This window comes from Tachysurus vachellii, chromosome 7, assembly GCF_030014155.1.
Source record: "Tachysurus vachellii isolate PV-2020 chromosome 7, HZAU_Pvac_v1, whole genome shotgun sequence".
Lineage (NCBI taxonomy): Eukaryota > Metazoa > Chordata > Actinopteri > Siluriformes > Bagridae > Tachysurus > Tachysurus vachellii.
The window spans coordinates 30,182,204-30,198,544 of record NC_083466.1 but is presented as its reverse complement, the minus strand read 5'-3'; the positions used below and the strand labels follow the sequence as shown (position 1 = coordinate 30,198,544).

At 38.0% G+C, this 16,341-nt stretch overlaps 1 protein-coding gene across 1 annotated transcript; it reads right to left on the bottom strand.

Annotated features, from left to right (window-relative positions):
* Positions 1-1,651: 1,651 nt before the first annotated feature.
* Positions 1,652-5,631, bottom strand: LOC132848060 (type-2 ice-structuring protein-like). Its single transcript, XM_060873574.1, has 5 exons — positions 5,552-5,631; positions 2,668-2,777; positions 2,165-2,299; positions 1,938-2,049; positions 1,652-1,825 (listed from the first exon to the last, which is right to left on the bottom strand). The coding sequence occupies exons 1-5, from the start codon at positions 5,610-5,612 to the stop codon at positions 1,755-1,757; spliced, it is 489 nt and encodes a 162-aa protein (XP_060729557.1). The 5' UTR covers positions 5,613-5,631; the 3' UTR covers positions 1,652-1,754.
* Positions 5,632-16,341: the final 10,710 nt, after the last annotated feature.

The following is a 16,341-nucleotide window of genomic DNA, read 5'->3' as shown; positions in this document are numbered from 1 at the left end:
ACTGTATGAGGAAGTCAGGAGTAGCAGAGAAGTATGTCAGAGTGGTGCAGGACATGTATGAGAGGAGCAGGACAGTGGTGAGGTGTGCTGTAGGTCAGACAGAGGAGTTCACAGTGGAGGTGGGACTGCATCAGGGATCGGCTCTGAGCCCCTTCCTATTTGCTATAGTGATGGACCAGTTGTCAGAGGAGGTCAGACAGGAGTCTCCTTGGACGATGATGTTTGCAGATGACATTGTGATCTGTAGTGAGAGCAGGGAGCAGGTGGAGGAAAACCTGGAGAGGTGGAGGTTTGCGCTGGAGAGAAAAGGAATGAAAGTCAGTCGTAGTAAGACTGAGTACATGTGTGTGAATGAAAGGGAGGGAAGTGGAACAGTAAGGTTACAGGGTGAAGAGGTGAAGAAGGTACAGGAGTTTAAGTACTTGGGGTCAACAGTCCAGAGTAATGGAGAGAGTGGGAAAGAAGTAAAGAAGCGAGTGCAGGCAGGTTGGAGTGGGTGGAGAAAGGTGTCAGGAGTTCTGTGTGATAGGAAAATATCAGCAAGAATCAAGGGGAAGGTGTACAGGACAGTGGTGAGACCGGCCATGCTGTATGGTTTAGAGACAGTGTCACTGAAGAAGAGACAGGAGTCGGAGCTAGAGGTAGCCGAACTGAAGATGGTGAGGTTCTCTTTGGGAGTGACAAGATTGGACAGGATTAGGAATGAGTACATCAGAGGGACAGCCCATGTTGGACGTGTGGGGGACAAAGTTAGGGAGGCAAGATTAAGATGGTTTGGACATGTTCAGAGGAGGGAGAGTGAGTATATTGGTAGGAGAATGTTGGACATGGAGCTGCCAGGCAGGAGGAAAAGAGGAAGGCCAAAGAGGAGGTATATGGATGTAATAAATGAGGATTTGAAGCTAGTGGGTGCAAGTGTTGAGGATGCAGAAGATAGGGATAGGTGGAGAGAGATGATTCGCTGTGGCGATCCCTGAAGGGAAAAGCCGAAAGAAGAAGAAGAAGAATTTTAATTGGCATTATTGTCACATTATTAGTGTGTGTGTGCCCTGCGATGGGTTGGCACTCCGTCCAGGGTGTATCCTGCCTCGATGCCCAATGACGCCTGAGATAGGCACAGGCTCCCCGTGACCCGAGGTAGTTCGGATAAGCGGTAGAAAATGAATGAATGAATGAATGAATGAATGAAGGAAGGAATTATTGGTGCTGATTGACATTTCACTTATTTCACGTCACCACTCATTGAAGCGTTCGGTTGACGTATGAAAGAGCCACAGAGCTGGTTGGTAATAATATCACATTAATACTGGACTTGATTGACTATAAGGATTACATAACAGATAATAGTTGCATTTTATTCATGTATATATACACTGTTTAGACCTCAAAATTTATGCCTTTTACCACAAAACAGATTTCAGGGGAACTTCAGTACAGTATTATGTCTGGCTATAAAACTATTATTAAATATTATACCTCTCAGACCCCTGGTGTCCCCAGAACCCATTTTAAAATATCGCCTTAAGGGATCTTGGGATGTTTTGACAAGATTGATCTATCTTTCTGAGAGTGTATGTAAAAACATATAACAATAAAATGATAACCATGAAGAAAATAAAATCACACAACAAATAACTTTTTATTATTTTTTTAATGCTAAAGTTATGGAAGTCTGCCACAGAATCATTTTATAAATTCATCAGTGACGAGGAAAAATATTGTATTATATTTGGTGAGATGCAGTAGGAAGCGTTTCAGCCACTTTTCTTGGCACACACAAAGGGATGTTGAATGTAACAAGGAAAATCGTTCCAGTTTTTATAGTCTACAGATAACAGAAAAAAATAAACTGGTAAATGTCATGGTATTTGAATTAAAACAAAAGCAACACAGCACAAGCTATTAAGATACGTACAGCTGTAAGAATTTTTACTTACTAGCATAATTCATTTGCACACAACACTCAATGCTATTTTTATTATCTGGTTGTCCTGGATTCCACTTGGTGAAAGTCAATTTGGTGCCATCAGACCAGAAAAATGTATTATTCTGAAAGATGAACAGTGGAAATCACAAGGTTTTATAGTTGATTAAGTTTTTTTTTTTCCATGTTTAAGTCCATGTATAAATTATGCACCATACAGACAGGTGATCCCCTGCTTACCTTCTGACAGTCACTGAGGCCGATGAGTGTTGGATTCTCCGTGGGGTCATGAGTACGGATAAGAGCCTTTATCTGCTGATATTCATTCTCGCTGTGTATTGAGACCAAGTGTGCATCAAATTTTTGACAGAATGTCTAGAAAAACAAACAGAACTGTAACATCATTGCATGTTCTTACCTGCAGTTATTATGCACAATTAAGGAACTGGCAATGTATAAATCTCATAAATAAATCTCATTTTAAACTTTATACAGGTACCAAACAGCTATAGTAGATATTGTTCAAGACATAATCATTCATCCATTTTAAAATAAATATTTCATTTTCTGTCCTGTTACTGTGTTACTGTTCACAGCCTTTTACTAATATAAGATTTAACTGAGTGTTTAATACCCATTCCACCAGTGATATGCTAATAAATAATCCTTTCACTTTTTTTTTTTTTTCGACCTTTGTGTAAATATAGCAAATGTAAATACAGTTGAAAAGAATTAAAATAAACCTCTGCAGAAGCCCAATCCAGTCTGGCGCAATTGTATACGTAGCAGCGACCAGAATAGTATGACCATCCAATTGGGCATTTGTCAGAAAATGCACTCATTTCTGCCTGATCTAGAAAGATACACACACACACACACACACACACACACACACACACACACACACATAGGTACACATTCAAATTTACATACATACATATATGTACATACACACACTTGTCTTGACATGCTGCAGCATTACAATTTTCCTTCACTAGAACCAGTATGACAATGTCCCTGTGCACAAAGCAAATCTATAAAGACATGGGGTCTCATTTATAAAACTGTGTGTAGGATCCCTACTAAAAGTTTACGTACGCCCAAAAGCCAAAAATGGCGTACGCCAAAAAAAATTCCGATTTATAAAACCGTGCGTACGCACTCCTGTAAGCAATGTTCCCTTTATAAATCACAGATCACCCGCAGATGTGCGTACGTGAACCAGCCTCAAATCCCGCCCTGTACACGCCCATTTTTAACCATAAATAGTCAATGCAAATCACTGCGCGGGCACGAGAGTGGACCTTGTTATAATGAGTTTCCTCTGCGCTCTGCGGGTTTAAAAACGGGTTGAGGAGCCAGCGACTCAGGGGGGTAGTTACTGTCACCTGCAGGTTATAATTATATTAAAAGCAACATTGTTATAATTATATTAAAAACAAAATTGTTACAGTTTCTACTTTTTTATATTGTTAAACTCACCAAGAAGCCACTCATCACGTACTGCATTTAGTCTGTTCCCTACACTGTTATGTGTCAAGATAAAGGAATCATGTGTTGAACCAGGCCTGCGTGCCACAATGTTTGTGAGGGTCATGTTGGAGTCACATATGATTTGCACATTAATAGAATGCACATGCTTTCTATTAACATAAGCAAATTCATTTTCAGATGTGAACTTACAGCAACATGAGCGCAGTCAATTGCGCCGATTACATTTGGGAAACCAGACATTGCTGCAAACTGCATTTTAATTTCGGCCTGTTCTCACACAGTGTAGGGAACCTGATGTATCGACTACCCATATTAAGTATACCATTCAAAACGACAGATATTATGGCACTCAGGGACGGCTGTGATATACCAGACCTATAGGGTGAAATGATAGATTCCAATAGAATTATTTCATATACAAAAAGGTCTTAGAGACAAATTTGAGGATTACTTATAGTTTTTTTTTATATAAATAATTTACCTGTCTGCCAATTCCCGCTGGAAACAGCCGGTTGCCAAGAACCCCAGAGTGGTGAGGACTTGTATTTGGACTGGGATGGCATGGTTCTGGCATGTTGCCCTCTCTAATACTGGACCCATATCAGCTCATAGATCCAAGAGCACAGCTCTAGGGAATCTAAATCAGCTTATTAGCCAGTCATCATAATGGGCCAGGAAATCATCATGGTCCCTGAAAACTTGTTCTCTCCTTATTCTGCCATTGGCGTAATCCTCCAACAGTGCCAGCAGTGCCATCATGAAGCATTACATACCCGGGTCACCGGAGGATTTATATGTTTCTAGCAATTAGACTGATCGTTAACACCTTGACAAAATCACAGAATTAATTTGTGGGCGAAAATTTAAGCCGAAAATGTTACAGTGAACACATGCTTCTTCATGACGGTTTTGTAATGAACACCGTAATAGTTAGGACCGATGATGAGTAGCGATTGTGCTTCATGACTGTATTTGCAGACTTTGACGTTTTATGATAGCTATATGTACATTAAGGAAAATATTTCGTTTTTACACTGTGTTCTGCAGTTCTCTAATAAAAGGGTATTTCATGCTATTCTGTATCACATGTAGTCGCACCGTCTCCTCCTGCGCTCCCGTTGTGGACAATGTGACTGTAGGGCAGCGCTGATTATTCATTCATTCATTCATTCATTCATTCATTCATTCATCTTCTACCGCTTATCCGAACTACTCGGGTCACGGGGAGCCTGTGTCTATCCTCAGGCGTCATTGGGCATCAAGGCAGGATACACCCTGGACGGAGTAGCGCTGATTATTATTATTGTTTTATTTTTAATACATTTTGAATTACGTTTGGATTTTACTAGATGTATATAGCCTAAAACAATCGGCACAAATAACACTGTTGGATTTAATCCTCATGATAATGTGGATATAACGTATGAAATGGAGTGAAAATTAAATGTCATTAATTCTTATAATCGTTCTTCTCACATGTATTTTCTACAATCTAACTTCAGTTCACGACCTCACCATCTGTGTCGCCAATTCCCTTTGTCTCCAGAATGTGTGTACGCACGTCTCAAAGTTTGCTTAAAGGTGCGCACATTTTCCCGTCAAGTTTGTTTTTTATAGATCACAACCTTTGCGCGAAAACTCGCGTACGCACGTTTCCAGCCCCGTTTTGTGCGTATGCACGCTTTATAAATGAGACCCATGGTTTGCCAAAAGTGGACCTCTAGAAACCAGAAGAAAGAAAAGAGTAATGTAAGTCCTGGTGATTACAATTACAATTTAGCTGCTTTTCAAGATTTTAATATTTTAATTTTACCTTATGATGTGTTCGCCACAGCTTAAAAGGAAATTGGGGAAAGGTCATTATTTTTGGACAATTATTTTTTCGATGTTATTTATAGATACAGATGACAAATTTTAATGATGTTCGAAAAGAAAAAAAGAAAATTAATTAAAAAGAGAGCGATCTGCCAATCGCACAATAGGAACCAAATTATATATTTAATAATAATATGATATTTTCAAACAACCAAAATTACAGCTGTATTAAAATTTTACATAAAATGTAAATCACATTCACTAACAATTTTATTTTTAGTTATATCCTAATATCCTTAATAGAGTTAAGATTCTTACCCAAAGCTGTTCCTGCTGTGGCGAGAATAAGAAGCATCACCACTTTGGTCTGAAGAGCCATAATTCTATGTTTTCACGCACTGGAAGAAAAAAAGCATGATTTGTGTTAATGTAATGAGAATTGTGCATGTTATACCTCACCGCAACTCCACTTACATCTAATCAGAAGGTTTTACTCACTTGATGTAACAAATGAAGGTAAGTGATGATGCTTACTGTATATAGTGATACAGTCAGGAACTTCCTCTTTCCAAAGAAAATTTTTTTTTGCCTAAAACGAATAAATGATAATTGCACAATGTTCTGTGAAGATGCAAAGATAAGGACATGGAAAATTTGAGACGATGTAGTATGTTGTAATGTTTGGACATGTAATTAATTTAACACATTTAATGTTATTGTGGCTGTAAATTCAGACATGGATTAAGGATGAAAGTATATTTAGACAAAACTACAACTGTGCAGTTGCCCCCAAATATATTTGGACACTTAGGCCACAGTTACAAATGCAAGAATTTAACTGTATATTACATGAAACTGCTGTCATTTTGTTCATGTTCCTGCAAATTGCAGCCTTATTTTTTTATTCTTGAAGCTGATGAATGGTTTTCCCTGCATTAGATTCTCTGTACCCATCTTTGTTGATTGTGTCTTGAATTTGGTGTAACAGACGGGTGCTCTGGATGAGCTCAAGGCCATGGTCTATATGGGACTAATTGTGGGGTTCCAGAGTGACTGGTTTTGGTTCTGAAAACACATGGGTCAGTGAGAGTTTGTGTGAATTTTGTTCACCATGTTTTATTTTCTTGTTGATTGTGTCATCACCCAATGTCTCACAACTTTTTTACACACAATAAATTTGCTTCTTCATTATTGCTTACAAAAAATTGCACATAAATTCATCATATACTTGTTTCTACATTCTATTGCATGGCACAGAGGTCCCTTCATGTCCCTATCTACACAGCATACTGTTGCATTGCCTCACAAATATATTTATCCCCCTTGGTGTTTTTCCTGTTTTGTTGCATTACAACGTTGCATTCAAAGTGATTTTGGGGGCTGTTTAAAATATAATTTACACAACATGCCTAGCATTTTGAAGCTGCAAAATATTTAACAGCATTAAAAAAACAGCATTATGTTTTTTTTTGACAGCATTAAAAAACAATAAAACTGGGAGATTTGCCCATTCTTTAAGGGAAAACTCTTCCAGCTCCATATAGTTAGATGGGTTGTGTTGGTGGACAACAATCTTCATGCCACAAATTCTCAATTTACCTAAAATCACTCAAATGTAGCTTTAGTAGTATGTTTATGCTCATTGCCCTGCTAGAAGATGAACCACCAACCCAGTATTAAATCTCTGAAAGACTGACACAGATTTTTGGAATCAGAAATTGGCTTGTATTTAGTTCCATCCAGCTTTCAATCCTGAGCATTTTTCAGTCCCTGCCACTGAAACGCATCCCATGCAATGATGTTGCCACCACATGCTTTATTGTGGGTATGATACTCTCAAGGTGATGGAAAGTGTTGGATTTTACCACATATAATATTTCCCATGATGGCCAAAATGTCCAGAGAACCAGAGAGAATGTCTTCCACATGCTGTTTGGATTTGTTTCTTTTTTTCTGACCACCATCCATAAAGCCCCACTCTGTGAGGAGCGTATGGCTTAAAGTGGTCTTATGGACAGACACCACCATCTCTGCTGTAGATACCTGCAGCTCCAACAGTGTCCAAGAGTCAAGAAGTCAAGAAATTTTTATTGTCATTTCAACCATATATAGCTGTTGCAGTACACAGTGAAATGAGACAACGTTTCTCCAGGACCAGGGTGCTACATAAAAGCAAAGACAGAGGTAAAGACTTAGTAAGTTAGTCACAGATACATAAAGTGCATCTGTGCAACCTGGTGCAAACAGTGCAGGACAAAAACCAGTGCAAACAAAAATAATATAAGGCATTACAAAAAATTCAATACACAAAAGAAAATGAACAAAAACAGTGTCGGGGAGTGTTGCTTGCGCAGAAATACTGGAATGAATACAGTATTATAGCAGCAGTTGCATGAGGTAATGTAAAGTATTGTGCAAAACAGCAATTAACTGACATGGGAGACAGCATGTGCAAAGAGTGTGTCCAAACAGTATATTAAAAGGTTGATGGATGTATATTGAAAGAGTGTGTATTTGGTGTAGGTCTGTACAGTCCATACAGTTGATGTGTGTGTGTATGTTGTGCTCAGTACAGTACAGTTTAGTTACTAAGGAGTCTGATCAGGCAGTTAGCTGTTGCACCTCCTCTCTGTATGCTGACTCAACTTGCTTGCTGATGTGTTTCATTACTTTCGCATGTTGTCAGGGATTAGCGCGGACCTTTGGACACGTGCGAATGTTTTTATTATTGTCACGTGTCTGCCCCGCCTTTGTCTGCTCTTCCCTGCCTCCTCACCTGTTGCCCATTCTGTGATTGTCTGTGTGTGTATATATGTGAGCCGCGTTGCCAATGGCAGCGCGGATTCATTAGTGTATTTAGTTTAGTTAAGTAACGTTAGTTCCCCGTGTCGTGTGGATGTCTGTTTGTTTCCCTACTGTATTAAACCCTTATCATTTGAAGCTATCCTGCCTACGGGTCTGTCTCCGTCCCACCGCATCCGGGGGCCTGACACATGTTCAGGTTATTTTGAATGCATCACCTGTTTTTTTGTGTATCTTGCCCTTTTGTACTTGCCCTTTGGAACTGTTAGGTCATTTGATTAGTTATAATTTTTCACTCTTTCAAGGTATTTTTCATTTAACTTCAGATTCGGACTGTTTTAGGTCTATTAGAAAAAATCCAAATAAGGAGAAATTTGAAACGCAGGTTGTAAAGCAACAGGAAATAACAATATTTTTGCATATCACCAACCTCTGGTCTCTTCGTTTCCTGCTATCTGTGAATCTTATTTCAGTTAGGCTTTGTCATCTTTAAACAGCAGTTTGTTTCAGATGTCTGTATCACAGGAATCATCTGTTCAGTTTTTTATCTATGATAAGTGTTTTTTTTTTGCCACTCATGGATTACAAAGCATGATACATTAACCAACAAACTTTTGCAACTCTTGTGGTTTGGGGTTCATTTTTTGGCCTAAATTGCAAACTAGTAAACAGTTCTGACATAAAGGTCTAATAATTGTATTCAATAACTAGGAGATGGAAATAAGAGTAAAACAATACACAAAACTCAAATTTAATGTGATACATTTTCAATGCTGCAAAACTAAACATTGTATGAATATGAACCTTAGTTTTCTATTTTAATTTGATGAAAATTATGAAAGTACAATAACTATGTTGTGTGATTTGTTAGCATCCCATCCAGAGTGTCCTCCACCATGGGAGAGGCTCAGGGTTCCCTGTGAAAGTGCTACAGAAAATAGATGAATGGAAGCACAATAACTGTGTAACCCATTCAAACTCTATTCTACTCTACTTATCTGAACTTCTTCATCCCTACTCTCCTATTAGAAGTCTTCGCTCATCTGACCAGGCCATGTTGGTGGTCCCTCGTGTACGGCTCAAGCGCAGAGGAGAGCGTGCTTTTTCTGTGGCCGGTCCTAGACTATGGCACTTCCTGCCACTAGAGATTAGGACGGCACCCACCATTTCTAGTTTTAAGTCCATGCTAAAGACCCACATATTTTCTCTAGCCTTTTCATGATTGCCCAGGGGTTTATGTCTGTTTATATCTGGTTTATGGTTTATATTTATTTCACCTTCTTTTAAACTGGTTATTTTATTTATTATTTATTTATATATATATATATATATATATATATATATATATATATATATATATATATATATATATATATATATATATATATATTTATTTACATTTATTATTATTAATAAATATATATAAATATATAAATACTTCTCATTTTTGTTTCTTGAACTACTTTGTGCATGTGTGTATTCTTAAGTGTATGTCCAATGTCGCACTGTGAAGCACTTTGGTCAGCCATGTGACTGTTTGTAAATGTGCTATACAAATAAAGTTGAACTTGAACTTGAGCAGTGTATAACATTTTGTTAAAGATTTTATAAAATTTGTTAAATTCAACATGGCTATTCTCGCCACAGCAGCAACAGCCTTTGGTAAGATTCTTAGCTTTATTGAGCAGGATATCACAAATTACACTTCATTTGTGTACAGTGAGATTTTTATTAGGAAATATGACTTTCTACTTATCATAGAAGAGATGTAATCTTTTTACATATACAGTGGTGTGAAAAAGTGTTGGCCCCCTTCCTGATTTTTTATTTTTTTGCACATTTGTGACACTTTAATGATCATGATAAGATGATCATGATAAGATCATCAAACAAATTTAAATATCAGTCAAAGATAACACAAGTAAACACAACATGCAGTTTTTAAATGAAGGTTTTTATTATTAAGGGAAAACAAAATCCAAACAATAAATAATCGAATGAAGATAACAAATAAGATCAAGTTAAAATATATCTTGAAAGTACAGTGATGCCTCGAGATACGAGTGCTCTGACATACGATTTTTTTGAGATACGAGCTGTGATTCGACCAAATTTTTGGCTTGATATACGAGCAAATTTTTGAGATACGAGCATCCGAGCTGCTGCGGCCGCCGAAACAAAGATCCCCAACAACCACGTGTGTTTCCCCACCTCAGCTTCCCGCGTCTCACTCGGTTAAAGCCGCCTTTCCTCTGCACACGACAAACGACGGCCGATAAATCAGAAGCCATTCATTTCCTATGGAGAGTCACAAAGGCGCTGTGTGAGGTGCCGAACATCTGCGGATCCGTAATTTTCGGATCCGTTAAAAAATTTGAACTTGTGCGACTACACCGGATCCAATATACCGACCGGACAGGTTTTTATTAAAACGACCGGCAGATGTTAGTGAGGAAAGAGTGACAAACAAGGCAAAAACAAGTGAAGAGAAAAGCGATGAAGAAAATTAAGCAAAATTAATGTAAAGAAAACAAAAATTGTAGCAGTTCAGTTAAGAGAATTTCAGTTCTGTCAGGACCACTTTGTCAAAAGAGAATTTATTAGATGATACACATACAGTTAGTGTTGGCGTTATGGTTCTGTTCTGGGTAAGAATCCACGCGCCCGTCCGTGCGCATGCGTGGTCAGAGCGGAGAGAGCAGTGAAAATAGAATAAACCCCCCCGTATAACAGAACCATTAATCATGCGTAGTATTACATATGCTCGCTTACGCGTTTTTAGAAAGTAATAAATGAATGAATTGAAAAATAAATAATTTAATAATTAGAGAGAGAGAGGGAGAGAGAGAAAAATATGTGGAGATTTATGACGTAAACTCAGGGCCGGCCCTGCACATAGGCAGAATAGGCAAATGCTAAGGGTGCCGCCCACCACTAGGGGCGCCCAAATTATTATATTATATATATATATATATATATATTTTTTTATTTTATTAATATATATGTATATATATTTTATTACCAATACAACTTAAATATTATGGATTAAAAAAGCGATCGTCCCACAAAGACAAAACTACAACATTGCTTCCCGAATCCCGGTCCGACTGAGTGAGTGACGCATCAATCTCCCCGCCCTGCTGAAAAAAGACATCAGTTACCTGTGTGTGAATGTGAGTGATGGATGGCCGAATTCACTGACACTGATAACTACGTTATAATTATGTCAATAAGACCGAAGCCATCTGATGCCCAGGGAAGAAAAAAAAGAAGAGAAGAGGAAGAAAAACGTGAAAAAGACAGTGGTAGGTAATGACATCATGATGTATGATCAGTTTATCTATGTTGCATTAAGTTAGTTCGACGATGCTAGTAACGTTCGCTAATTTAAATTAGCTTATGACATAATTAGTTCAACTTGTATTTTATGGTATTTTTATTTGAATTGGCTAAATTAGAAATGTTATATATATATATATATATATATATATATATATATATATATATGGGTTTATTAAAAATAGCAACATTAAAATTCTATTTAAATAAAGGATTTACGTTTCTCCTCTGTTTCATGGTTATAACATGTCATAAAGTGTAGTTAGTAGGAAATTGCTGCCATGCCATATATTGAAAAACATTCATTCATTCACTCATCTTCTACCGCTTATCCTAACTACCTCGGGTCACGGGGAGCCTGTGCCTATCTCAGGCGTCATCGGGCATCAAGGCAGGATACACCCTGGACGGAGTGCCAACCCATCGCAGGGCACACACACGCACACACACACACACACACACACACACACACACACACACACACACACACACACACACTCATTCACACACTAGGGACAATTTTCCAGAGATGCCAATCAACCTACCATGCATGTCTTTGGACTGGGGGAGGAAACCGGAGTACCCGGAGGAAACCCCCGAGGCACGGGGAGAACATGCAAACTCCACACACACAAGGTGGAGGCGGGAATCGAACCCCGACCCTGGAGGTGTGAGGCGAACGTGCTACGTGCGAACGTGATTGCGTGAGTGAATGAGAGTGTGTGTGTGTGCCCTGCGATGGATTGGCACTCCGTCCAGGGTGTATCCTGCCTTGATGCCCGATGACGCCTGAGATGCACAGGCTCCCCGTGACCCGAGGTAGTTCGGATAAGCGGTAGAAGATGAATGAATGAATGAACTTTCCACACCTGCCATCAAAAAATATGACAAACATTGAGCTTCTGACTTTCCTGCATGAGAAGAAGCTGATGGAAATTTACCCCAATATGTGGGTCGCTCTGAGAATCTCTGCCACTCTACCTGTGACAGTCGCTGCCGCTGAAACGAGCTTCTCTAAGCTCAAACTGATTAAAAACTACCTGAGATCTACAATTGCTCAAGAACGTCTCAGTGGACTTTCAGTCATTAGCATAAATCATGTGGTCTCACACCAGCTGTCTTATGATGATGTCATAGATGACTTTGCTGCTAGAAAGGCAAGGCGAGTAAGGCTGTAGAACATTTGCTATAGCTTTTGCATATAGTGCATTCAAGTTTGTGTATAGTTATTTATTTTTTGTGCAATGCTCTTATTTATAATTTTTGGAACATTACATATGCTGTAAGAAAGGCAAGGAAAGCAAGGTCTCCGTAATATAGTTTTTTTTATATAGTTTGTGTGTGTTTCCAAAATCTTTTCAAAATAAAGAAAAACAGGACAAAGCTGTGCAGTTTGTTTCTGTGTAAGTTTATGAACAAAATGATCAGAACACAATTGTCTGTGATTCCAGGGGCACCAGGTGAAATCTTGCCTAGGCCAGGGCCGGCCCTGATTGGATTCATTAATGGATTACTTTTCAATCAAAATTTTTGTAAAACCTCAATTCAATCCTAATGTTAGTGTTATTGTTATGTATATTCAATGTTTTCAGAATTAATCTTTTAAGATCGTATATAGAATATCTGAAAAAAACACACTGCAAATAAATTCTATAAAAATAAATAAAAGGAATATAAAAATGAATTCTAAATAAATGTGTGATTCATCAATTCTGTAAATTTAATATATTCCAGCTAAATAGCACTAAATATTAATACAGTTGACCTGAAATGAATTGAACCTCAGCAGAAACGCAGTCCATTTTGATGCCATGACAACTGAAGCAACAGCCATTAAATTAATGATCACCCAATCAAATGGACAGTATCCCGGGCATGTCTCCCGTTCTTTACTGTGTTATGAATGAAGCACCTGCCTCGTCTCCTGACCGCCACCAGAGGGAACCTTCACCCGAGTTCTAATGACTCCCGAACTACATCTCCCACAAGCCACCGCTCCTGTCATTACCTTTGATATTGTGTTTGCCGATTCTGACCTACGCCTGTCTGTACTGTTCCTCGAGCTTGTATTAAAAGCGTGCACATGGATCCTCAGTCTCACAACCTGTCATTACATACTGTTTATGGTATCTAAGAAGAAAAAACACAAAAAGACAGTAGCTTATAACTGTTATTATAAAAACTAACAGGGTTGAACAGGCCCTTAACCCCTGTCGGACCCCAGCTTCCAACAAGCTAAGATATGTAACTTTAATGAAAAATTCTTATTGTTTTGTGCATGTTTATAAGTACCTTGTACTAGCTGATCAAAAAAATCCACTAGAACACAGAATAAGAGAGAAAAAGAGATATTAGATGATGAAAGATGTTAGTGCTGGTTGCTATAATGACCCTTTTACTGTTTATTATCAAGGCTTTAATTTGATCATTACCTGAAAGAGGTTTCTCCACATCAGCTTACAAAGAGAAAAACATTATTTTTAGCACATTCATGTATCGATGTTAATTTGAATATCTAAAATGTAAGGTTGCGACATTTAAAAACGAGTCACTAGCAAATGCTATTGCTATTCTCATATTTTTATTAACAGCTATTAGATAAAATATAATGAATATATAAGACCATTATCACTACTCGTGGATCATGTGGACTGATATGAAAGCTTTAAGTCTATTGATCTTAGTTACCAAAAGCTGTTGCAGCGATGGTGAGAATAAGAAGTAATAGCACTTCAGTCCGACGAGCCATAACTCTAGTTTTCATGCACAAATAGAAAAACCTCCATTCATTAATTACATTCATTAAATAAAGCTGGAACAGGTAACTGCTTAAAAATACTATTAAACTTACATCAAATCAGGAGATTCTTCTTGCTTGATATAAAACATGGGTGAAGTGGTGGTGCTTATATAGTAATCAAGCCTCTATCACCACCACTACCAAAATAAAATAATCTGAATTATATAGTTAATGATTATCATATTGCACTTACAAGTTCTAGGGCACTGTGGCAGAGGCAGAGATAACAACAGGGTGTTCCTCATCAGCTTTTATAAATAAATAAAGTGGGAATAAAATCAGAAGAGATTTATTTCCACCCAAAAAGTAACATTTAGAAACTAGATGGGAAAAATAAGTAAACACTGTAATTTTATAACATGTACAAGTAATTTTAGCAACAATAACTTGGGAAGTATTTGTAGTATTTGAAGGCATTTGTTTAACAAAAGATCCTGCCACAACATCTCAGTAGGATTGTGGTCTGGACTTTTCACTGGCTATTCTAATACTTTGATTTTTTTTCTTCTTTGGGTATTCAGATATCACTTGGCTGGTGTGTTCGGAAACACATACATTTTGTGACCCAATTTTGGCCCAGCTTGAGGTGCTGGACTGATGGCATGAGATTTGTCTCAAAAATATTTCGGTAAAAATCCCTTGCTGAAAAATAGTTTTCCAGATCCGAAGGCTGCAAAACAAGCCATTATTACTCCAACACCATGTGGGATGGCTGACTAAACATCTCCACCTTAGTCTGTTTACCCCAAAGTTTATTGTTCCAGGTACAAATTTTCAAACCCAAGTTATCCATATTTTTTGGACATAATTAATCTCTTAATAATTGTGGTTGTTGTGTTTTTATTACAACAAGTATATCTGATATGTAAAAAAACTGTCACATTTACCCATCAAACCTAGTAATCCTGCCCCTGATAGTCAGTTTCTTTGTTTTTTTTCCAAAAGCAGTTTGATCTTTTATTTGTATTTGTTTGCAGTGATTTAACATTTTGTTTAGAATAAGTAGTGAACAACTCTTCATAGTTTAATGCATCAATGAGAAACAGAACTCACTGTAGATACTTTGATAGATGAGAGTTAGTGTAGATTTAACGTCTGCGGGAAACATTCAACACAAATTCAAAGTACTCAAGCAGCATTAAATAATTTATTCATAGTAAATTATTGCTATTCAAATATTTACAAAAAAAACTATTTCAATTCACTTTATTTGTATAACGGGTTTAACTCATCTTTACCTTACAAATGTTCACGAGCAAACCTCAGTCTGGCTGTGATGTGCCGCTGTTTGAGTAAAGGGGTTCTTCTGGGACAATGGCCCTGAAGCCCACCACGATGAAGAGCCCTTACAACTGTGTTCCCTGAAACATCAACTCCAGAAGAGGCCAGGTCAGCAACAATCATCTTGGCAGATGTCTGGGGCATCTTGCTGATATCTCTGACTATTTTCCGCTCCAGGGTTCTTGAAATCTTGCGCTTACGACCACACCGAGGTTTGTTTCTTACAGAATTTGTCTCCTTGTACTTGGCAATGATGCAATGTACGGCGGTTCTAGACACTGTGAAACGCTTGGAAATGGCAGTATAGCCTTCCCCCTTATCATGAGCCTCCACTATCTTCTTTCTGAGCTCAAGACCGATTTCCTTTGTCTTTGGCACAGTGAGTAAACATGGTCTCTCCCAATAATATGTCCAAATGGTAGGTTGATTGGCATCTCTGGAAAATTGTCCATAGTGTGTGATTGCGTGAGTGAATGAGAGTGTGTGTGTGTGTGTGTGTGCCCTGCCCTTAGCCTATCTACTGTATAGATATGAGACTTACAATATACTGTAGGTTATATACGTTATTTATTGTAGGTTATTTATACGGGGAGAACATGCAAACTCCATGCAAATATTATATTATGCACTATATCCTGCACCACTGTATCCTCCACCACTGTTTCTTCCTCTCTCTCTACACTCTCTCCATCGGAGAAATATTCCGCGAAGCTCTCCCACGGACTGAAGAAGAGGTGGAGTTATGAGATTTCTCAGACAGTTGAAGTGTCCAATGGAGTTAAGAGATTTGCGCTCAAGCTATTTTCAAGACTTTAGACTGGTTAATAACTTGTAAAAATAACAGACCTACGTGGGGACTGACCAATAGCATCAATATGTGAAAAAA

What these genes read in the sequence shown, in the direction of transcription:
- LOC132848060 (XM_060873574.1), bottom strand. Translation starts at nt 5,612, where the DNA reads ATGGCTCTTCAGACCAAAGTGGTGATGCTTCTTATTCTCGCCACAGCA. An exon ending in CACAGCAGGAACAGCTTTGG is followed by an intron (nt 2,778 to 5,551) that starts GTAAGAATCTTA and finishes GTATCTTTCTAG; the next exon opens with ATCAGGCAGAAATGAGTGCA. An exon ending in TGTGCAAATGAATTATGCTA is followed by an intron (nt 1,826 to 1,937) that starts GTAAGTAAAAAT and finishes TGTTATCTGTAG; the next exon opens with ACTATAAAAACTGGAACGAT.